The 21,372-nt window shown below is 49.3% G+C and overlaps 2 protein-coding genes across 4 annotated transcripts in view; both read left to right on the forward strand.

Annotated features, from left to right (window-relative positions):
* Positions 1-4,956, forward strand: part of LOC123758373 (protein white) — a 127,987-nt gene extending 123,031 nt beyond the window's left edge. For both annotated transcript variants that reach the window (XM_045742698.2, XM_069322485.1), the window contains exons 11-12: positions 2,552-2,657; positions 4,291-4,956. In XM_045742698.2, coding sequence (XP_045598654.1) covers positions 2,552-2,657; positions 4,291-4,561 — 377 coding nt within the window. In that variant the 3' untranslated portion in view covers positions 4,562-4,956. The remainder of the gene's footprint in view (positions 1-2,551; positions 2,658-4,290) is intronic.
* Positions 4,957-9,712: 4,756 nt separating this feature from the next.
* On the forward strand, positions 9,713-20,388 carry LOC138363412 (protein white-like). Of its 2 annotated transcripts, none has more exons than XM_069322487.1 (12): positions 9,713-9,915; positions 12,009-12,210; positions 15,518-15,756; positions 16,083-16,154; positions 16,559-16,654; positions 16,780-17,018; positions 17,224-17,410; positions 17,518-17,661; positions 18,003-18,134; positions 18,395-18,623; positions 18,890-19,054; positions 19,202-19,352. In XM_069322487.1, the coding sequence occupies exons 1-12, from the start codon at positions 9,838-9,840 to the stop codon at positions 19,219-19,221; spliced, it is 1,803 nt and encodes a 600-aa protein (XP_069178588.1). In that variant the 5' UTR covers positions 9,713-9,837; the 3' UTR covers positions 19,222-19,352. The 2 variants fall into 2 exon arrangements, with proteins under 2 accessions (XP_069178588.1, XP_069178587.1); XM_069322486.1 differs by having other exon boundaries at positions 9,716-9,915; positions 18,890-18,995; positions 19,202-20,388.
* The last annotated feature ends 984 nt before the right edge of the window (positions 20,389-21,372 follow it).

Raw genomic sequence — 21,372 nt, forward strand, 5'->3', positions numbered from 1 at the left:
TAATAAATATTTTATATCTGTATTTACTAAAGAGGAACTTAACAATATGCCTTCAGCCGAACAAATATATGTGGGTGGGGACGAGGACAGGTTGACTAGTTTAGCAGTTACCAGGGAGGATGTTCTTAAACAAATAGTTAAACTAAAACCAAACAAATCCCCAGGGCCGGATGAAGTGTTTGCCAGGGTGCTTAAAGAATGCAAAGAGGAGCTTTCCGAGCCACTGTCTACCATATTTAATAAATCAATAGATTAAGGTAGAGTCATGGAAGGTAGCTAATGTGGTACCAATTTTTAAGAAAGGAGATAGATCACTTGCATCAAACTATCGGCCAATTAGCTTAACGTCTATTGTGGGAAAGTTACTTGAATCGATAATTGCAAACACAATTCCTCTTCATCTTGAAAAACATAAAATAATAAATGAGTCGCAACATAGTTTTACAAATAGCCATTCATGTTTAACGAATTTGCTATCTTTTTATTCAAGCATAGTTGAGGCAGTTGATAGTGGTAAGGATTGTGATGTTGTGTACCTTGACTTTAGCGAAGTTTTTGATACAGTGCCACATGAAAGACTGATTAAAAAAATAGAGGCTCATGGTATTGGGGGTGCTATATTAAGTTGGATTAGGGCATGGCTATTCCAAAGGAAACAGAGAGTTAGTATAAATGGGGTTAAGTCAGAGTGGGATAATGTTGTTAGTGGAGTGCCTCAAGGCTCTGTCCTGGGACCTCTGTTGTTTATAATATATATAAATGATTTAGATTCAGGTTTGAGTAGCAACATCTGCAAATTTGCAGATGATACAAAAATCGGTAGGGAAATTAACATGGAAGAAGACTCACTATCACTTCAAGTGGATCTAAATAGGGTTTTGAAATGGTCGAAGGATTGGCAGATGCAGTTTAATGCTGATAAATGTAAAGTTCTGAGGTTAGGTAATGATGATAGGGTTACAAGATACGAGCTAGATGGTGTTGAGATTGCGAAGTCGGATTGCGAAAGGGATCTGGGAGTTATGATTAGTAAGAATTTAAAACAAAAGGATCAATGCATGAATGTTCGTAATAAGGCAAATAGGACACTGGGATTTATTAATCGAAGCGTTAGTAACAAGACACCTGGTGTGGTTCTTCAGCTATATCTTGCTCTGGTTAGGCCCCATTTAGATTATGCAGTTCAGTTTTGGTCGCCGTACTATAGAATGGATATAAATTCACTTGAACGTGTCCAGCGTAGGATGACTAAGTTAATTCCCCAAATTAGAAATCTTTCATATAAAGAAAGATTAACAAAGCTTAAATTGCATTCACTGGAAAGGCGAAGAGTTAGGGGTGACATGATAGAGGTTTACAAGTGGATGAATGGACATAACAAAGGGAATATTAATAGGGTATTAAAAGTATCAACACAAGACAGAACACAAAATAATGGGTATAAAGTGGATAAGTTCAGATTTAGGAAAGACTTGGATAAATACTGGTTCGGTAACAGGGTTGTTGATTTGAGGAACCAATTACCGCGTAACATGGTGGAGGTGGGGTCCCTCGATTGTTTCAAGCGTGGGTTGGACATGTATATGAGTAGGATTGGGTGGTTATAGATAGGAGCTGCCTCGTATGGGCCAACAGGCCTACTGCAGTTACCTTTGTTCTTATGTTTACCTGAAAAGCTGAATAGAAAACCACAACCTAACCTAACCGTCTTAGTTTTTAAAAATAAGCATTTTATTACTTCTTAATTACAATTAGTACTTAACCTATAGCTATATTGATATTACAGTTTTATAAAACAAATAAAACAAATTAAAATATATCAATAAATTGTAAAGTAACAAAGGATATTTTGAAATTTTGTATAAAATCTCTATTGTTTAATAAAACTGAAAAATAAATTTCTAATATTTAAAACTTTTGTATAGCAAACTAAACCTTAAAACTTCATTCTAAAATTCTGAGTGTTAACAAAAAACGATGAAAACTAATTACGGAGGTAAATATAAAAGCCCTATAAGTGCAATTATGTGCTATGTATGACAGCCAGGAAATGTACTTAGTATTAAAACGTACTGTCAATTCGGAGGATGGGTTGGAATATTTAACATGGCCAACCATGGAGGTGGAGGCAACCTGTTCTCGCAAATTTAATAAGTCAATATTGACTTATTAGTTGCGTGCATAGGTGACATACTAAACAATAGTTTCCCTTGAAAAGCTTCATAGAAAACACCGACCTTACCTAACCTACTTAGTATGTTAAAATAAGCATCTTATAGCTTCGTAATTACAATTGTTACTTAACCTATTATAGGTATAGGTTAGGTAATAATTGTAATTACGAAGCAATAAGATGCTTATCTTAACATACTAAGTAGGTTAGGTAAGGTCGGTGTTTTCTTTGAAGCTTTTCAAGGGAAACTATTATGTTAAGTATGTCACCTATGCACATATTTAATAAGTCAATATTGACTTATTAAATTTGCGAGAACGGGTTGGTGGAGGAGGAAGGTTGAGGACAATGAGTGTAGTGAAGGTGTCTCCTCCGCAGGTTACATGATCTCCTGTATGGCCAAGAATCTGAGCGTGGCGCTGGCCATCTCCGCCCCGTTCATCATCCCCCTCATGCTGTTTGGCGGCTTCTTCCTCAACAGTGGGTGAGTGTTGGTGTTCTCCCTCAACAGTGGATGAGTGTTGGTGTTCTCCCTCAACAGTGGATGAGTGTTGGTGTTCTTCCTCAACAGTGGGTGAGTGTTGGTGTTCTCCCTCAACAGTGGATGAGTACTGGTGTTTTCCCTCAACAGTGGGTGAGTGTTGGTGCTCTCCCTCAACAGTGGGTGAGTGTTGGTGTTCTCCCTCAACAGTGGGTGAGTACTGGTGTTTTCCCTCAACAGTGGGTGAGTGTTGGTGTTCTCCCACAACAGTGGATGAGTGTTGGTGTTCTCCCTCAACAGTGGGTGAGTGTTGGTGTTCTCCCTCAACAGTGGGTGAGTGTTGGTGTTCTCCCACAACAGTGGGTGAGTGTTGGTGTTCTCCCTCAACAGTGGGTGGGTGTTGGTGTTCTCCCACAACAGTGGGTGAGTGTTGGTGTTCTCCCACAACAGTGGGTGGGTGTTGGTGTTCTCCCTCAACAGTGGGTGAGTGTTGGTGTTCTCCCTCAACAGTGGGTGAGTGTTGGTGTTCTCCCTCAACAGTGGGTGAGTGTTGGTGTTCTCCCTCAACAGTGGGTGGGTGTTGGTGTTCTCCCACAACAGTGGGTGAGTGTTGGTGTTCTCCCACAACAGTGGGTGAGTGTTGGTGTTCACCCACAACAGTGGGTGAGTGTTGGTGTTCTCCCACAACAGTGGGTGAGTGTTGGTGTTCACCCACAACAGTGGGTGAGTGTTGGTGTTCACCCACAACAGTGGGTGAGTGTTGGTGTTCTCCCACAACAGTGGGTGAGTGTTGGTGTTCACCCACAACAGTGGGTGAGTGTTGGTGTTCACCCACAACAGTGGGTGAGTGTTGGTGTTCTCCCACAACAGTGGGTGAGTGTTGGTGTTCTCCCACAACAGTGGGTGAGTGTTGGTGTTCACCCACAACAGTGGGTGAGTGTTGGTGTTCTCCCACAACAGTGGGTGAGTGTTGGTGTTCTCCCACAACAGTGGGTGAGTGTTGGTGTTCACCCACAACAGTGGGTGAGTGTTGGTGTTCTCCCACAACAGTGGGTGAGTATTGGTGTTCTCCCACAACAGTGGGTGAGTGTTGGTGTTCACCCACAACAGTGGGTGAGTGTTGGTGTTCAGTTCACCCACAACAGTGGGTGAGTGTTGGTGTTCACCCACAACAGTGGGTGAGTGAATCATGGGTGTGATCCACGCCCTTGTCACACATGACTTACACCTTCATGCCAAAGTGGAAGGTGTAAAGTCCACGTTGGACAACAGATAGTTGTCTCTGAAATCCTTCCTTATGAAGGAGTGCTGGTGGCTCAGTGGGTAGAGCCCGCAGTAGGTAAATTGTCAAACACAATAAACGTGGGTAATAATATTTCATTCACTTGGGCCCTAGGAGACTGGAACCTCCTCCATGCTTGAGTCACAGCCCAGTGAAGGCTTAATGTTCCGGTTGGGCAGTAGTGAGTTGCTTCGGGAATCCTTCCTTATTGTGGCTCTTCAAAGCGTTGTTGATGGAGCTACCGTCTTCCGTTCTGGGGGTCGGAGGGTCGAGGCTTCTATGATCTAAGTGAATGACATGTATACAGTATATTTATTCATTGATGTATTTATTTACATTGTTTCTGGTGAACAGGTCGACGCCCTCTTACCTGACATGGATGAAGTACTTGTCGTGGTTCAGCTATGGCAACGAAGCCCTGCTGGTGAACCAGTGGAAGGAGGTGGAGAACATCGCCTGCAACAAGAACCAGACCTGTTTCCCCAACGGCTTGGCGGTCCTCTCCTTCCTCCACTACGAGAACGGCAGCATCATCTACGACGTCTTCTGCCTTCTCATCCTCAGCGTGGCGTACAGGACCGTGGCCTTCTTCGCCCTGCTCGCCAAGACGTACAGGAAGCAGTAGGCAGCTCTCAGGTTACATCCCCGCCAGCATTTCCTGGCTGCTGGCGTGGAAGCGTCCTCAGTAACGTCCCATATGGCCCTGCTCTCAGTAACGTTCCACTTCACTCAGCTCTCAGTAACGTCCCACTTCACTCAGCTCTCAGTAACGTCCACGTCATCACCCTGGTCTGTGCCTCAACAACACCGCCACAGCTCCTTGCAAGGAGGAACACCAGGTCTACCTGTTCTCGGCACAACCTGTTTAGGCTGGAGCAGACTGCGTCACAAATCATGATAGAGCAGAGGCTGCTGCCAGTGGCTGGGGGGTGGCCCTCGCCGCCACTTACATCACTAAACAGACTGGCGGTGATGGGCCTGTGTGTGTGTGTGATCCTCACTAGTAAATGGGTTCTCTACTTCAAGTGTTTCATTCACCATACGTTTCTTATGTAATATATACAAGTTAACTGGTCCACCTGAAGTCCAGCCTCAGTTGATTAAGCTATAAATGATCCGGCCCCGACACAGCGAGGGCGTCAATGGTCACTAATAAATACGGTAACATAAAAATAATCGAAGGGGAAGGGAACTATGAGGAGAAAGCGTCAAACAATTAAGTCTATATAGCACTTGAATAGGATCAGGATAAGGATTTAGGATGGGACGGGGGGGGGAGGAATGGTGACCATTACACTCATTTCCCATCTTACTAAATACCGGACTCCATTTACCTTACTAAGATTCATCCTGCATATTAATTTCTATATAATGATTAAATGTTAGCTATACTTATGTTGTATATTTATTGACGAAGACGGCGTTAAGTGCAAATAGTTAGAAAGGTGAAGGGTAGGGAAGGTGGTGAAGGGTAGGGAAGGTGGTGGAGGGGTAGGGAAGGTGGTGAAGGGTAGGGAAGGTGGTGGAGGGGTAGGGAAGGTGGTGAAGGGTAGGGAAGGTGGTGAATGGTAGGGAAGGTGGTGAAGGGTAAGGAAGGTGGTGAAGGGTAGGGAAGGTGGTGAAGGGTAGGGAAGGTGGTGAAGGGTAGGGAAGGTGGTGAAGGGTAGGGAAGGTGGTGAAGGGTAGGGAAGGTGGTGAAGGGTAGGGAAGGTGGTGAAGGGTAGGGAAGGTGGTGAAGAGTAGGGAAGGTGGTGAATGGTAGGGAAGGTGGTGAAGGGTAGGGAAGGTGGTGAAGAGTAGGGAAGGTGGTGAATGGTAGGGAAGGTGGTGAAGGGTAGGGAAGGTGGTGAAGGGTAGGGAAGGTGGTGAAGAGTAGGGAAGGTGGTAAATGGTAGGGAAGGTGGTGAAAGTTAGGAAACGTGGCTAAGGGTAAGTGAAGGCTGTCTGGGTTCGAATCCTTCAAGGGCGAGGAGTATTGCATATTGGCTTGGGGACCATTCAAGCTTGTTCACACTTGTGTTACTCACGAGGCCTCAACATGCGAGGTGATTCGATGAAATATTTGCCCCAAACACCAGACCACCGAGTGCTGTCGGGGATTGGGTTAAGGTCTGACGACTTCCAATCCTTTTGAACAGTTAGTGTGGTCTAGTTGGATAAGTACTGGATACGCTAAGGTCCTTCCTCTATACCAAACATACTGCGTGACGATACTACCTTCAGGTTACCTTGAGATGATTTCGGAGCTTGGCGTCCCCGCGGCCCGGTCGTCGACCAGGCCTCCTCGTGGCTGGACTGGTCAACCAGGCTGTTGACTACTAACATCAACAGTTTACCACGACTACTCCTCCCACCCCCCACCCTACGACTACCTCATAAGAGGTACAGGTCATCACTTTAACATCCAAAGCAGCTGAGGATGGCTGCTGCGCCCGACTCTTGTGTGGTGTGGTAGGGAGTGTGTGGTGGGGGTGTGGTGGGGAGTGTGGTGGGGAGTGTGGTGGGGAGTGTGGTGGTGGGTGTGGTGGGGGTGTGGTGGGGGTGTGGTGGGGAGTGTGTGGTGGGGGTGTGGTGAGGGTGTGGTGGGGAGTGTGGTGGGGGTGTGGTGGGGTGTGGTGGGGGTGTGGTGGGGAGTGTGGTGGGGGTGTGGTACTGGGGAGTGTGGTGGGGGTGTGGTACTGGGGAGTGTGGTGGGGAGTGTGGTGGTGGGTGTGGTACTGGGGAGTGTGGTGGGGAGTGTGGTGGGGGTGTGGTGCGGGTGTGGCAGGGAGTGTGGAGGGGGGGACAGGAAGGCGCCAGCTGTACGTGGCTCTCTATACTGCTCCCCACCTCCACCCACCTGGAGGATCCCCTATAACCCCCTTCCCCCCCCCCCCCAACTCCCCGCCCTCTGTATGCATCTTCTCAAGTAGTGTAATAATAATATTACACATAGTAATAACACTGACGTGATGTATCAATGAGAAATTCCGTAGGAGCCGAGATAAGCACACAGCTCCTTCGGATTTTCTCAGTAATAATAATAATGGTATATATTATTTATATAAAGGTCTTTCACCAACCTCGAAGTTGGTGGAACAAGGCACAGGGACTCCGCACCCTGGAGACCGCCGTGGTCGGGGCCGGAGAACCACCACTCCAGCAAGGGCAAGAACGACCCCAGCCTCCTGAAGCAGAGCCTGGGGCCGCATGAGCCCCGGGAGGACGACGTCCCGGTCCCGCACCTACGGGTTCCAGACAGAGATCGTCACATCCCTCTTTCACCCGAGGCCGGCTTGCCAGCTTCCTTCATGACCCAGCAGAAGGAAGAGTAATAATTATTAATTATATCATTATTATAAAGGGGGGGTACCACCTCTGGTGCAATTATAGGGACCCACAGCCTCAAAGAAGGGAACACAGAGCATTCAGAGAAAAACTTGCCATTTAACTCTCAATACGTGTGAGTGTTCACTTCTCCTACCACTCCCTTTTTATGGCATACACTTTATTATGCAAGGTTATACAGTTACATATCTAATTTTATACAAAAAATGAACATTGAGAGGACACAAGAAAAAAGTTTGCTTCCTAGAGGCTGTAGATTTCCTCGAACTCCTCCGACGCCGGGCAGGAACCGAGGACGCAGCGGGCATTCCCCCTATGGTTGCCAACGGCCATACCACGTTGAGAATATCGCTTCTCGTCCGATCAGCGAAGTTGATCGGACGAGTGGGGGTCCTGTATTCCTGCTACATCACTCAGGGTGTCAGGTAAAATTTCCTTAACCAGGTCATCTGATGCTGAGGAGGAAGAGAGGAAGGCTGGGACAGCAATTTGGGTGACGGTGCGGACACCCAAGCCACCGAGCCTGACAGAAAGAGTGGCTTGTATCCACTGGCATTCGTTGAGGGAGAGGTTAACAACTTTTTCTAGCATGGTTTTCAATAAGAGGTCATACTCTTCAAGGTTATACTCTTCGGCTGTCATTATTATAATAATTTGTATAATATAATTGTTGTATTTGATAAAATTATCACTTCCTTCTGCGTGGTCCACACTCCCCACCACCTCCCTGGGCTCGTGCGGCCCCCCAGGCTCTGCTTCAGGAGGCTGGGGTCGTTCTTGCCCTTGATGGGGTGGTTCTCCGGCCCCGACCACGGCGGTCTCCAGGGTGTGGAGTCCCTGTGCCTTCTTTCACCAACTCCGAGGTCAACTCCGGAGCTCACAGCTCCTGCGACGGCGCTGGAATCAATCGTATTGGCGTTTGCCTTTCCATTGAAGTTTAAAAAAACCACCTCCTGTGGTTTCGGGTTCGATCTCAGGCGCCGGTGGGAAACGATGGGCAGAGGTTCTTTCACCCTGATGCCCCTGTTACCTAGCAGTAAATAGGTACCTGGGAGTTAGTCAGCTGTCACGAGCTGCTTCCTGGGGGTGGAGGCCTGGTCGAGGACCGGGCCGCTGGACACTAAAAAGCCCCTAAATCAACTCAAGATAACCTCTTAGGGAAACTGTTTACTGTAAAAATGTGTAAATTAACCCAGCAATAAATGTGCAAACATATAGGAATAAAGAATTTAAATTTCAGTTCCATTTCAATATCGTGAAAGGTTGGAGCCAGTACATCTGAAACTTCTTATGCATTACAGCGTTAGTACCACCTACAAAACAAAAGAGTAAGGGGAGACATGATAACCACCTACAAAATTCTCATGGGAATTGACAGGGTGGACAAAGACAAACTCTTCAGCACGGGTGGGACACGAACAAGGGGACACAGGTGGAAACTGAGTACCAACAGAGACGTTAGAAATAATTTTTTCAGAGTAGTTAACAGGTGGAATGCATTAGGCAGTGATGTGGTGTAGGCTGACTCCATACACAGTTTCAAATGTAGATATGACAGAGCCCAGTAGGCTCAGGAACCTGTACACCAGTTGATTGACAGTTGAGAGGCGGGACCAAAGAGCCAAAGCTCAACCCCCGCAAGCACAACGAGGTGAATACAACTAGGTGAGTATCTGAGCGTGGTTGACTACTCTGATCTAAAGCCAGCAAACCATAAAGTTGGTGGAGGCGGTTGGGGACAGATGCAGTGAACACTTGTCGGTGAGGTAGTCATTTACATGTGGTAAATGAAGTTATCGGCAAGGTTTGCTCCAGTAAACGAGAAGAAACTTTAGGTAGCAGGTAACTTTAGGTAACTTTAGGAAGTTGAAAGCGTCGAGGAGCTTCAACAGGCGCCACTGTAAGTGGAGACTTGATCATGTGAATGCCAAATGTTGATAGACGTTCCAGGTGGCGCCGCAGTACCTCTCAACACCACATTTTATGTTCCTGTGGAGTTAATGAAGTGAGACAATTATGGTGACCTGACGAACATTCAGGGTTTGGCTCTCATTCTAGCTGTGTGTGTTGTGGAGGTTCAGCTTAGATGGGTGGGAGGGTTGCAGCTTTCTGTAGGTGGGTTTGGAGCCAGCTAGCATAAGCTTATTATTAAGCTGGCTTGGATGGAAGCTTAGGCCTGTGTGGTGGGGGAGAGTGGGCGGGGCACACGGGTGGTGGGGGCGGGCATGGTGGGCGGAGTTAAACTATGTGCTACACTGCCCCACACCATTATATAACACAATGGCTTATATATATACCTGTTATCCTTATATGGTCTGACCTTACCTTCAAGGACTCTCTCTCTCTCTCTCTCTCTCTCTCTCTCTCTCTCTCTCTCTCTCTCTCTCTCTCTCTCTCTCTCTCTCTCTCTCTCTCTCTCTCTCTCTCTCGCTCCCCGTGGTCCAGAATCCTCCCCACTCTATTTTGGCCACCAAGAGTGTGGAGGTGATCTGGGAGGTGGTCCCAGGAGGCCGGAGTGGTCAGTCGTGCTGGGAGCTGGTGCCAGCAGCGTCGCCCACCACCACCACCACACTGATGGCCAACGCTCTCCTCACAGACCTCCTCAGGTCTAAAACCTGCCAGCAGTCATGGAATCAACACCTGCTGGCGTCGGTGAGTGTGACACTATCATCCAACACCTGCTGGGGGTCCGTGTGTGTGTGTCACTATCATCCAACACCTGCTGGGGGTAGGTGTGTGTGTCACTATCATCCAACACCTGCTGGGGGTCGGTGTGTGTGTGTCAGTATCATCCAACACCTGCTGGGGGTAGGTGTGAGTGTCACTATCATCCAACACCTGCTGGGGGTCGGTGTGTGTGTGTCAGTATCATCCAACACCTGCTGGGGGTCGGTGAGTGTGTCAGTATCATCCAACACCTGCTGGGGGTCGGTGAGTGTGTCAGTATCATCCAACACCTGCTGGGGGTCGGTGAGTGTGTCAGTATCATCCAACACCTGCTGGGGGTCGGTGTGTGTGTGTCAGTATCATCCAACACCTGCTGGGGGTCGGTGTGTGTGTATCAGTATCATCCAACACCTGCTGGGGGTCGGTGTGTGTGTATCAGTATCATCCAACACCTGCTGGGGGTCGGTGTGTGTGTGTCAGTATCATCCAACACCTGCTGGCGTCGGTGTGTGTGTGTCAGTTTCATCCAACACCTGCTGGGGGTCGGTGTGTGTGTCAGTATCATCCAACACCTGCTGGGGGTCGGTGTGTGTGTGTCAGTATCATCCAACACCTGCTGGCGTCGGTGTGTGTGTGTCAGTATCATCCAACACCTGCTGGCGTCGGTGAGTGTGTCACTATCATCCAACACCTGCTGGGGGTCGGTGTGTGTGTCAGTATCATCCAACACCTGCTGGGGGTCGGTGTGTGTGTGTCAGTATCATCCAACACCTGCTGGGGGTCGGTGTGTGTGTGTCAGTATCATCCAACACCTGCTGGGGGTCGGTGTGTGTGTGTGTCAGTATCATCCAACACCTGCTGGGGGTCGGTGTGTGTGTGTCAGTATCATCCAACACCTGCTGGCGTCGGTGTGTGTGTGTCAGTATCATCCAACACCTGCTGGCGTCGGTGAGTGTGTCACTATCATCCAACACCTGCTGGGGGTCGGTGAGTGTGTCACTATCATCCAACACCTGCTGGGGGTCGGTGAGTGTGTCACTATCATCCAACACCTGCTGGGGGTCGGTGAGTGTGTCACTATCATCCAACACCTGCTGGGGGTCGGTGAGTGTGTCACTATCATCCAACACCTGCTGGGGGTCGGTGAGTGTGTCACTATCATCCAACACCTGCTGGGGGTCAGTGAGTGTGTCACTATCATCCAACACCTGCTGGGGGTCGGTGAGTGTGTCACTATCATCCAACACCTGCTGGGGGTCCGTGTGTGTGTGTCAGTATCATCCAACACCTGCTGGGGGTCGGTGTGTGTGTCAGTATCATCCAACACCTGCTGGGGGTCGGTGAGTGTGTCACTATCATCCAACACCTGCTGGGGGTCGGTGAGTGTGACACTATCATCCAACACCTGCTGGGGGTCGGTGTGTGTGTCAGTATCATCCAACACCTGCTGGGGGTCGGTGTGTGTGTCAGTATCATCCAACACCTGCTGGGGGTCGGTGTGTGTGTGTCAGTATCATCCAACACCTGCTGGGGGTCGGTGTGTGTGTGTCAGTATCATCCAACACCTGCTGGGGGTCGGTGTGTGTGTGTCAGTATCATCCAACACCTGCTGGCGTCGGTGTGTGTGTGTCAGTATCATCCAACACCTGCTGGCGTCGGTGAGTGTGTCACTATCATCCAACACCTGCTGGGGGTCGGTGTGTGTGTCAGTATCATCCAACACCTGCTGGCGTCGGTGAGTGTGTCACTATCATCCAACACCTGCTGGGGGGTCGGTGTGTGTCCCCAGGATAGTGATGACAGAGGTCCCCAGGATAGTGATGACTGTGATCCCCCAGATAGTGATGAGAGTGATCTCCAGGATAGTGATGACAGAGGTCCCCAGAGGTCCCCTGTCTTCACCCTGGCTCTTATGGCTGTCTTCACCCTGGCTCTTAAGGCTGCCTTCACCCTGGCTCTTAAGGCTGTCTTCACCAATCCAGTTGCTGAACAGTCACACTGGCTTAGCTCTTTCTCCAGATAATCACCTCCCCAATCCGCTAGTGTGGGAAGATTAATTACTCAAAGGTGCCCCGCAGGTGAGCGAGGGGGGACAGGTGCCGTCCAGCAGCACCAGTGACGGGTCCCTGGTGATGACGGGGGCCCCGGACCCCATCACCTACACCTGGGACGCCGTCAACGTCTTCATCAGCGCCGGGGTGCTGCCTCGCAGGTGTCAGGGGCCTCCTTCACCCTCCACCAGTCGCAACGCCGCCTCACAAGTCCACATCCTCAAGAATGGTGAGTACCGACCTACCAGTGTTGGGTGAGGGAGGGTGGATGATGCCTCTCTCTTAGGAGGGAGGGTGGATGATGCCTCTCTTAGGAGGAAGGGTGGATGATGTCTCTCTTAGGAGGGAGGGTGGATGATGCCTCTCTCTTAGGAGGGAGGGTGGATGATGCCTCTCTCTTAGGAGGGAGGGTGGATGATGCCTCTCTTAGGAGGAAGGGTGGATGATGTCTCTCTTAGGAGGGAGGGTGGATGATGCCTCTCTCTTAGGAGGGAGGGTGGATGATGCCTCTCTCTTAGGAGGGAGGGTGGATGATGCCTCTCTCTTAGGAGGGAGGGTGGATGATGCCTCTCTCTTAGGAGGGAGGGTGGATGATGCCTCTCTCTTAGGAGGGAGGGTGGATGATGCCTCTCTCTTAGGAGGGAGGGTGGATGATGCCTCTCTCTTAGGAGGGAGGGTGGATGATGCCTCTCTTAGGAGGGAGGGTGGATGATGCCTCTCTTAGGAGGGAGGGTGGATGCTGCCTCTCTTAGGAGAGAGGGTGGATGATGCCTCTCTTAGGAGGGAGGGTGGATGATGCCTCTCTTAGGAGAGAGGGTGGATGATGCCTCTCTTAGGAGGGAGGGTGGATTCTGCCTCTCTCAGGAGGGAGGGTGGATGATGCCTCTCTCAGGAGGGAGGGTGGATGATGCCTCTCTCAGGAGGGAGGGTGGATGATGCCTCTCTCAGGAGGGAGGGTGGATGCTGCCTCTCTCAGGAGGGAGGGTGGATGATGCCTCTCTCAGGAGGGAGGGTGGATGATGCCTCTCTCAGGAGGGAGGGTGGATGATGCCTCTCTCAGGAGGGAGGGTGGATGATGCCTCTCTTAGGAGGGAGGGTGGATGATGCCTCTCTCAGGAGGGAGGGTGGATGATGCCTCTCTCAGGAGGGAGGGTGGATGCTGCCTCTCTCAGGAGGGAGGGTGGATGCTGCCTCTCTCAGGAGGGAGGGTGGATGATGCCTCTCTCAGGAGGTTGTCCATAACGATAATAACCCGGTTCGAGGACGACCTCCCAGCGCTGCCTGGCTCGATAACTGTTTATTATATATAAACAAAGCCGCCATGATGAAGGCAAGATGTAGAGGTTTCGTTAGTGAGCACTTAAGTGATTGATGATTCCTGACACTGTTCAGTAGAGGTGAATACACTGTGGGGGCAAGGTGACACTGTGGGGGAAGGTGACACTGTGGGGCAAGGTGACACTGTGGGGCAAGGTGACATTGTGGGGGGCAAGGTGACACTGTGAGAGCAAGGTGACACTGTGGGGGGCAAGGTGACACTGTGGGGCAAGGTGACATTGTGGGGGGCAAGGTGACACTGTGAGAGCAAGGTGACACTGTGGGGGGCAAGGTGACACTGTGGGGGGCAAGGTGACACTGTGGGGGCCAGGTGACACTGTGGGGGCAAGGTGACACTGTGGGGGCAAGGTGACACTGTGGGGGGCAAGGTGACACTGTGGGGGCAAGGTGACACTGTGGGGGGCAAGGTGACACTGTGGGGGGCAAGGTGACACTGTGGGGGCCAGGTGACACTGTGGGGCCAGGTGACACTGTGGGGCCAGGTGACACTGTGGGAGCAAGGTGACACTGTGGGGGCAAGGTGACACTGTGCAGGCAAGGTGACACTGTGGGGGCTAGGTGACACTGTGGGGGCAAGGTGACACTGTGCGGGCAAGGTGACACAGTGGGGGCTAGGTGACTGTGGGGGCTAGGTGACACTGTGGGGGCTAGGTGACACTGTGGGAGCAAGGTGACACTGTGGGAGCAAGGTGACACTGTGGGAGCAAGGTGACACTCTGAGGCAAGGTGTTACGACCACAATGCGTCGCAACTGGGTTCTTTTCTGATGGTACTAAAGTTCAGGTATCTGGCCCCAAGTTAGTAGAGGCTTTCAAGGGGTGAGCGCAGTAATGCAAGTAAAACAAAAGGGGGAGGTACATTAAATACAACAGTTCATCACTTTATCCATATATATATATATATATATATATATATATATATATATATATATATATATATATATATACATATATATATATATATACATATATATATATATACATATATATATATATATAAAACTCTTAAAAGGAAGTATTACTACACTATATGTACACCAACGTCTCTCTCAGAAGACACTAAACACTCGGCGAAGCTCAATCGATGCAGTCTTGTACCGTGTTTTCTCATCCGTGGTACTTCTCTCAGTGGGTACCGGGAAACAACAATGAGTCTACACTGGCCACGGGCCAGCCAAGCCACAATCCCACTAAGTGCCTCTTCGTGAAGGCCCACAACCACAGACCAGCCTGTTGCTGGCAGGTACCAATCAGCTTCGCGCTGCTGGGCCACTTCACTTGCAGATACTAGGGTATTGAGCCCTAGGCAGGAGCTTCGTGCAACTCGCTGGTTACTCTCCTCTTCGGCACCACAGTCAGTTGTCTCTTCTACTAGCCAGCCCCGGGTATGGCGAATCCCGTCACTGCCACTCCACAGGTGGACAGTAGAACACTTCAGTTCTCTTCTGGCGGCGGCTCACTGCTTCCTTAAAGCAGTCTGGTGTAGAGACCTTGGCTGCCCTGGGTAGACTGCCTGTCCTTACATCACAGCAGCCCTACGTCGACTCTGTGAATACAGACACGTCATCAGTACACTGGGACACTACATGGGACCACTGGGAAACATCACTTACTGGCTTAGACACATACATCCAACTCCGCTTATGATAGATAGCGCTGCTTTTCTAAACATCACCTCACTAGAGGTCAGCACCAGCTACCTCACGAGCTGACTAGAACAGGAATCTATCGTCTCTTGCCGGTATATTCCTGTCGCCCCTAGATGGCGTCGTCCATGTTGTGGGGGGTTTCGGGAGCGGACTCACAGATGGCGTTGATGTCACTGCTCCATGCTGTGATGATTAACTTGGGTTCGTAACACAAGGTGACACTGTGGGAGCAAGGTGACACTTGAACCAAAGCAACAATTAGCCGTGTCTGCCAAACTCTCACATCCTGGATCAAGTTATTTTAACACGGGAGAATAAAGTACAGGTGGATGCTGCACAAAGTACACACACATAAAGTACTCCAAGTGTGCAGGAGAGGAGACACAAGGTGTACACTCTCCCAGGTCTTCAACAACATTACTAACTGTAACGCAACACAGTTTTACCCAGCGCGCGTGTGTGTGCTCCTGCGATATTACACATATTTCCGGCTTGGATCAGCCAGAAATATAACTTGCAGCAGCTCCCATTTGAGTCTACCATGTTGCAGTGACCGGGATCTGCCGCCCCGGGGAGCTGCTGGCCATCATGGGGGCGTCGGGGGCCGGCAAGACGACGCTCCTCAACGTCCTCACGCACCGCAACAACGACAAGCTGCGCGTCACCGGCGACATATTCGTCAACGGGTCTCGTGTTGACCCCGAGGACCTCACCAGCCGCTCCGCTTACGTCCAGCAGGACGACCTCTTCGTCGGCACCCTCACTGTGAGGGAGCAACTCATCTTCCAGGTGTGTCCACCCACCTCTGCTACACTACAGGTACAGTCTATGTAGTCCTCTCACATCTGAGGGACTGAGACGGTTGAGCATGTTTCTTTTCACCTGATGCATCTGTTCGCCTAAGTGCCCGGGAATTAGAGAGCTGTTGTGGGCAGCATTCTGGGGAAGGTCAGTAGTTGGCCCGACAATACGGAAGTCATAAGGTTACCGATCAAAAATAAAATATATAAAATTTGAGAATGGTTCGTGAATAGACAATGTTAGAAGTCTCAATATTTTGCAGTTGCAATGGTAGTCATTAATGGGTCTAACAGAGGATGTTCTTGTACTGCCAGGCACTGCTGCGCATGGACTACCAGCTGTCGTACGACGAGCGAGTCAGGCGGGTGAACCAAGTCATCATGGAGGTGAGCACGTCGACGTAGACGGCGCCATCGTGCAGCGGCTCTTACTCTATTGTATCCTTAATATTAACTCTTCACAAATACTACGAATCTAAGCTATTTTAAGATTTTGTTTATTTTTTTGTTTGCTTTCACATGTCCTAGAATACTTAGTTACTGTGCTCTCTACGCCCATTGCGTGAGTGTGTAACTTTCCCACTGCCGTTCACAGAATGAGTAAGGCGCACGTAATAAATATAATAGTAGGCATCCATCAGTCTCAGGAGACTATGGAGTTGTGCTCTGGTTATCGGTCTAGAGTGGCCTCTCCAAGGCGTAAAGCCTGGGTAGGTTGCAGTGACTGCAAAGACAAGAACTGATACGACGTTGTTTAGATCCACAAACTCAGCAAATCTCGTTTTCTGCAGCTGGGCCTGACCAAGTGTGAGAACACATACATCGGCTTCTCCGAGAGCAAGAGAATATCTGGCGGGGAGAAGAAGAGACTCAGCTTCGCCTGTGAGGTGCGTTACTCCATACTGTGTTAGTGATCACACACTCGTCCGCTACACATACTACTCCACGACACACTCAAACGCCTCCTCTTGCCTCTCATAACACGTGCTAACAATCTTGTTCCTTATGACAGGTGCTGACCAACCCGTCACTCATGTTCTGCGACGAGCCCACCTCCGGCCTCGACTCCTTCATGGCCCAGAACGTGGTTGCCATGATGAAGAACATGGCTGAGCGAGGCAAGACCATCATCTCCACCATCCACCAGCCCAGCTCCGAGGTCTACGCCATGTTCGACCGCGTCTTGTTGATGGCGGAGGGCCGCGTCGCCTTCCTTGGCAGCACTGACGAGGCTCTCAAGTTCTTCAACAAGTAAGATCAAACTCAACCAAGATATGACGCTGGCTGACTAGACTGGCGACTATACATTGTCATATATTATACTTCAAGACTACCTTCTAAGACAACGAAGTTGAATTTATAAAGCTATGCCATTAGGTCATTAATTAAATGATAAATAATAAGAATTTTACTAATGACATATCACCTAGTTTTCACCAACTTTCGTCTTATTTAGTTTGAATCTGAGGTGTCCTGAGCAGTTCAATCCCTCGGATTTCTTCATTGACCAACTGTCTGTGGAGCCTGGCAAGGTGTCGTCCTCACAGAGGAGGATAGCCATGATCTGCGACGTCTTCGACGCCAGCGAACTATGCCTGGCCATGACCCAGGACGTCCTCAACAACCACACGCCTCACATACAGGTTTGCTAAACGCTCTCTGTAACTCAAACCCTATAAACCCCCCGACAAGAGGACGTGCGTGGGGTACATATTCTAATATTCTGCTCCCGGATTCCCCCTCTTTCCAGGATTCCAGCACCCGCACCGAGCCCAAGGACACCTCGCCCTACAAAGCATCGTGGTGCGCCCAGTTCCAGGCTCTGGTGTGGCGAGCTTGGCTTGAGGTTCTGCGGGAACCACACCTCGTCAGAATCCGTTTTTTCCAGCTCATGGTGAGTATTGTTAGTGTAACTCTTGAACTAAATTCTTCCGCATTTGCGGATTTCTCTTTATGAGGACTTGGAGATTTAAAATACTATTAATTTGCTCACTTGGGATCAAACATTTGTTTAATCTAAAGTTTCTAAGTGTTCATTGAACACAACTGCATAGTCAGTCGGGGAGGGGGGGGCTCTTCTTGTTTCTAGTTTCTATTGCATTAATTGATTTATTAGTGTCGGTGGTGGTGGAAGCGGTGTTGATGATGGCAGTGCTGGTTGCTGTTGTGATGGTGGTGGTTGTGGTGGTGGTAGTGGTGGTGGAAGACTATAATAAGCATTATGATATGCTGCAGGCCCTGGCGGTGCTGATAGGAGTGCTGTATCTTGGTCAGAAGATGAATGAAATTGGTGTCTTCAACATCAACGGCGTTCTCTTCCTTATAATCATCAACATGACCTTCCAGAACGTCACCACTGTCGTCAATGTAAGTCCCTATGATTCACATCTTCCCGTTACAGTGTTGTAAATACAGTAACTACGTTAATAATATATTGTTACAAACAACTTATTTCCGTGATTGTTTGAGTAGATAAATGAACTGAATATTGCCTTGCATATTTAGTGCATTGCTTTTCCCCCTCACACCTATGTCTCCACCTGCTAAAGCACACCAGTACCATCAGTCTGGTGGTCCCATAACCAGATACCGTCAGTCTAACTGGGGTTGATGCCTTGTGCTTGCAGACCTTCTGCTCGCAGAAGGAACTCTTCCTGAGGGAGCACTACAATGGCATGTACCGCGTCGACGTCTACTTCTTGGCCAAAAACTTGGTGCAGATTCCCTTCTTCACCCTCTACGCCTTCTTCTATACGGCCATCATCTACTTCCCCATCGGTCTCAACCCAAGTCTCGAGCGGTTCCTCCTGTGTTCCCTGGTCACGGTCCTCGTCTCCTGGTGCACTGTCTCCTTCGGTCAGTAACCCTCCATCCTTGTTTTATCTCAGTCAGTAACCCTCCATCCTTGTTTGTCTCAGTCAGTAACCCTCCATCCTTGTCTTCCTCAGTCAGTAACCCTCCATCTATGTCTGCCTCAGTCAGACAAAGAGGAACACTCACATATAGAGGAACGTTCTGTACACGGGGAAGTCTTACGCTATGTATTACAATGTTGTGTTCAAGTGCTGACGTTGACTGCAAGGGTCGGTAGAGCAAGTCATGTTTTGTCTGGTGGGTTACAGGTTACCTGTTGTCCTGCGTCTCCACCAGCGTCAACATGGGCCTCACTCTCCTGGGCCCCACCACCCTCCCACTGATGATCTTCAGCGGCTTCTTCATCAACATCAGGTGCTGCCCTCTTCATCAACATTCTCTCCATCACGCTTACAACAAATCGGCTTGTATAGGTGATGGTGGACCATATAAACCTTTGATGGCTTGCAGATTTGTGATGTATAATCAGTCAATATGAAGCTCATTTTAAAGTAATCTCTGTCACTTTCAGGCGTATTTTCTATTCATAATTTCTAACTCTCCTTTTCTGTTCGTTGTAGATCAACGCCGTGGCCGCTGAAGGCCTTCGAGTACCTGTCGTGGTTCAGCTTGGGCAACGAGCTGCTGGTGGTGAACCAGTGGGACGGGGTACACAACCTCACCTGCACGGGGGTCAAGACCTGCTTCGCGGACGGCGAAGCAGTCATCAAGCGCCTTGGCTTCTCCCAAGATAATTTGGTCTTCGACTTCGCCTTGCTCATCGGTCTTACTGTGGGCTACAGGGCGCTGGCCTTTGGCGTGCTCCTGATGCGCACCTACAGGAGCAAGCCCCGCTGCCGGGCCGTCCCCATGACGCCTGACGCGGCCCAGGGGGACATCACAAAGGTGTGACACACACACACAACAAGACGGCGAAGAATGCATCAAGGTCTCCAATCTTCGGCGTGGTGCCTCGATACACTCATAGAGTTTGAAAAGACCGCAAGATTTCGTGCTATCTATTGCATCCTATCCTTTCCCTACCCTTGATCTTATCACTCCACTGGCAGCGGTACCTGCTTTACTGTCTAGTACAACCCGTCCAATCAAGACACAATACAACCCGTCCAGTCAAGACCCAATACAACCCGTCCAGTCAAGACACAATACAACCCGTCCAGTCAAGACGCAATATAACCCGTCCAGTCAAGACGCAATACAACCCGTCCAGTCAAGACACAATACAACCCGTCCAGTCAAGACGCAATACAATCCGTCCAGTCAAGACGCAATACAACCCGTCCAGTCAAGACCCAATACAACCCGTCCAGTCAAGACACAATACAACCCGTCCAGTCAAGACGCAATACAATCCGTCCAGTCAAGACGCAATACAACCCGTCCAGTCAAGACGCAATACAATCCGTCCAGTCAAGACGCAATACAATCCGTCCAGTCAAGACGCAATACAACCCGTCCAGTCAAGACGCAATACAACTGTCCAGTCAAGACGCAATACAACCCCGTCCAGTCAAGACGGAATACAACCCGTCCAGTCAAGACGCAATGCAACCTGTCAAGGTAAGAAGTCATACAACCTTCTTAAATACAATACAATACCTCTCAAGATGCGCGTCGACCTATTAAAAAGCAGTAACTCCGGTTGAGTCAAGCAGCATTAGGACTTGTCAAGCAGAACTACGACTTGTCAAGGAGAACTACGACTTGTCAAGGAGAACTACGACTAGTCAAGGAGAACTACGACTAGTCAAGGAGAACTACGACTAGTCAAGGAGAACTACGACTTGTCAAGGAGAACTACGACTTGTCAAGGAGAACTACGACTTGTCAAGGAGAACTACGACTTGTCAAGGAGAACTACGACTTGTCAAGGAGAACTACGACTTGTCAAGGAGAACTACGACTAGTCAAGCAGAACTACGACTAGTCAAGCAGAACTACGACTAGTCAAGCAGAACTACGACTAGTCAAGGAGAACTACGACTAGTCAAGGAGAACTACGACTAGTCAAGGAGAACTACGACTAGTCAAGGAGAACTACGACTAGTCAAGGAGAACTACGACTAGTCAAGGAGAACTACGACTAGTCAAGGAGAACTACGACTAGTCAAGGAGAACTACGACTAGTCAAGCAGAACTACGACTAGTCAAGGAGAACTACGACTTGTCAAGGAGAACTACGACTTGTCAAGGAGAACTACGACTTGTCAAGGAGAACTACGACTTGTCAAGGAGAACTACGACTAGTCAAGCAGAACTACGACTAGTCAAGGAGAACTACGACTAGTCAAGGAGAACTACGACTTGTCAAGCAGAACTACGACTAGTCAAGCAGAACTACGACTAGTCAAGCAGAACTACGACTTGTCAAGCAGAACTACGACTAGTCAAGCAGAACTACGACTAGTCAAGCAGAACTACGACTAGTCAAGCAGAACTACGACTTGTCAAGCAGAACTACGACTAGTCAAGGAGAACTACGACTAGTCAAGCAGAACTACGACTAGTCAAGGAGAACTACGACTTGTCAAGCAGAACTACGACTAGTCAAGGAGAACTACGACTAGTCAAGCAGAACTACGACTAGTCAAGCAGAACTACGACTAGTCAAGGAGAACTACGACTTGTCAAGCAGAACTACGACTAGTCAAGGAGAACTACGACTTGTCAAGCAGAACTACGACTAGTCAAGGAGAACTACGACTAGTCAAGCAGAACTACGACTAGTCAA

Source organism: Procambarus clarkii, chromosome 11 (assembly GCF_040958095.1).
Source record: "Procambarus clarkii isolate CNS0578487 chromosome 11, FALCON_Pclarkii_2.0, whole genome shotgun sequence".
NCBI lineage: Eukaryota > Metazoa > Arthropoda > Malacostraca > Decapoda > Cambaridae > Procambarus > Procambarus clarkii.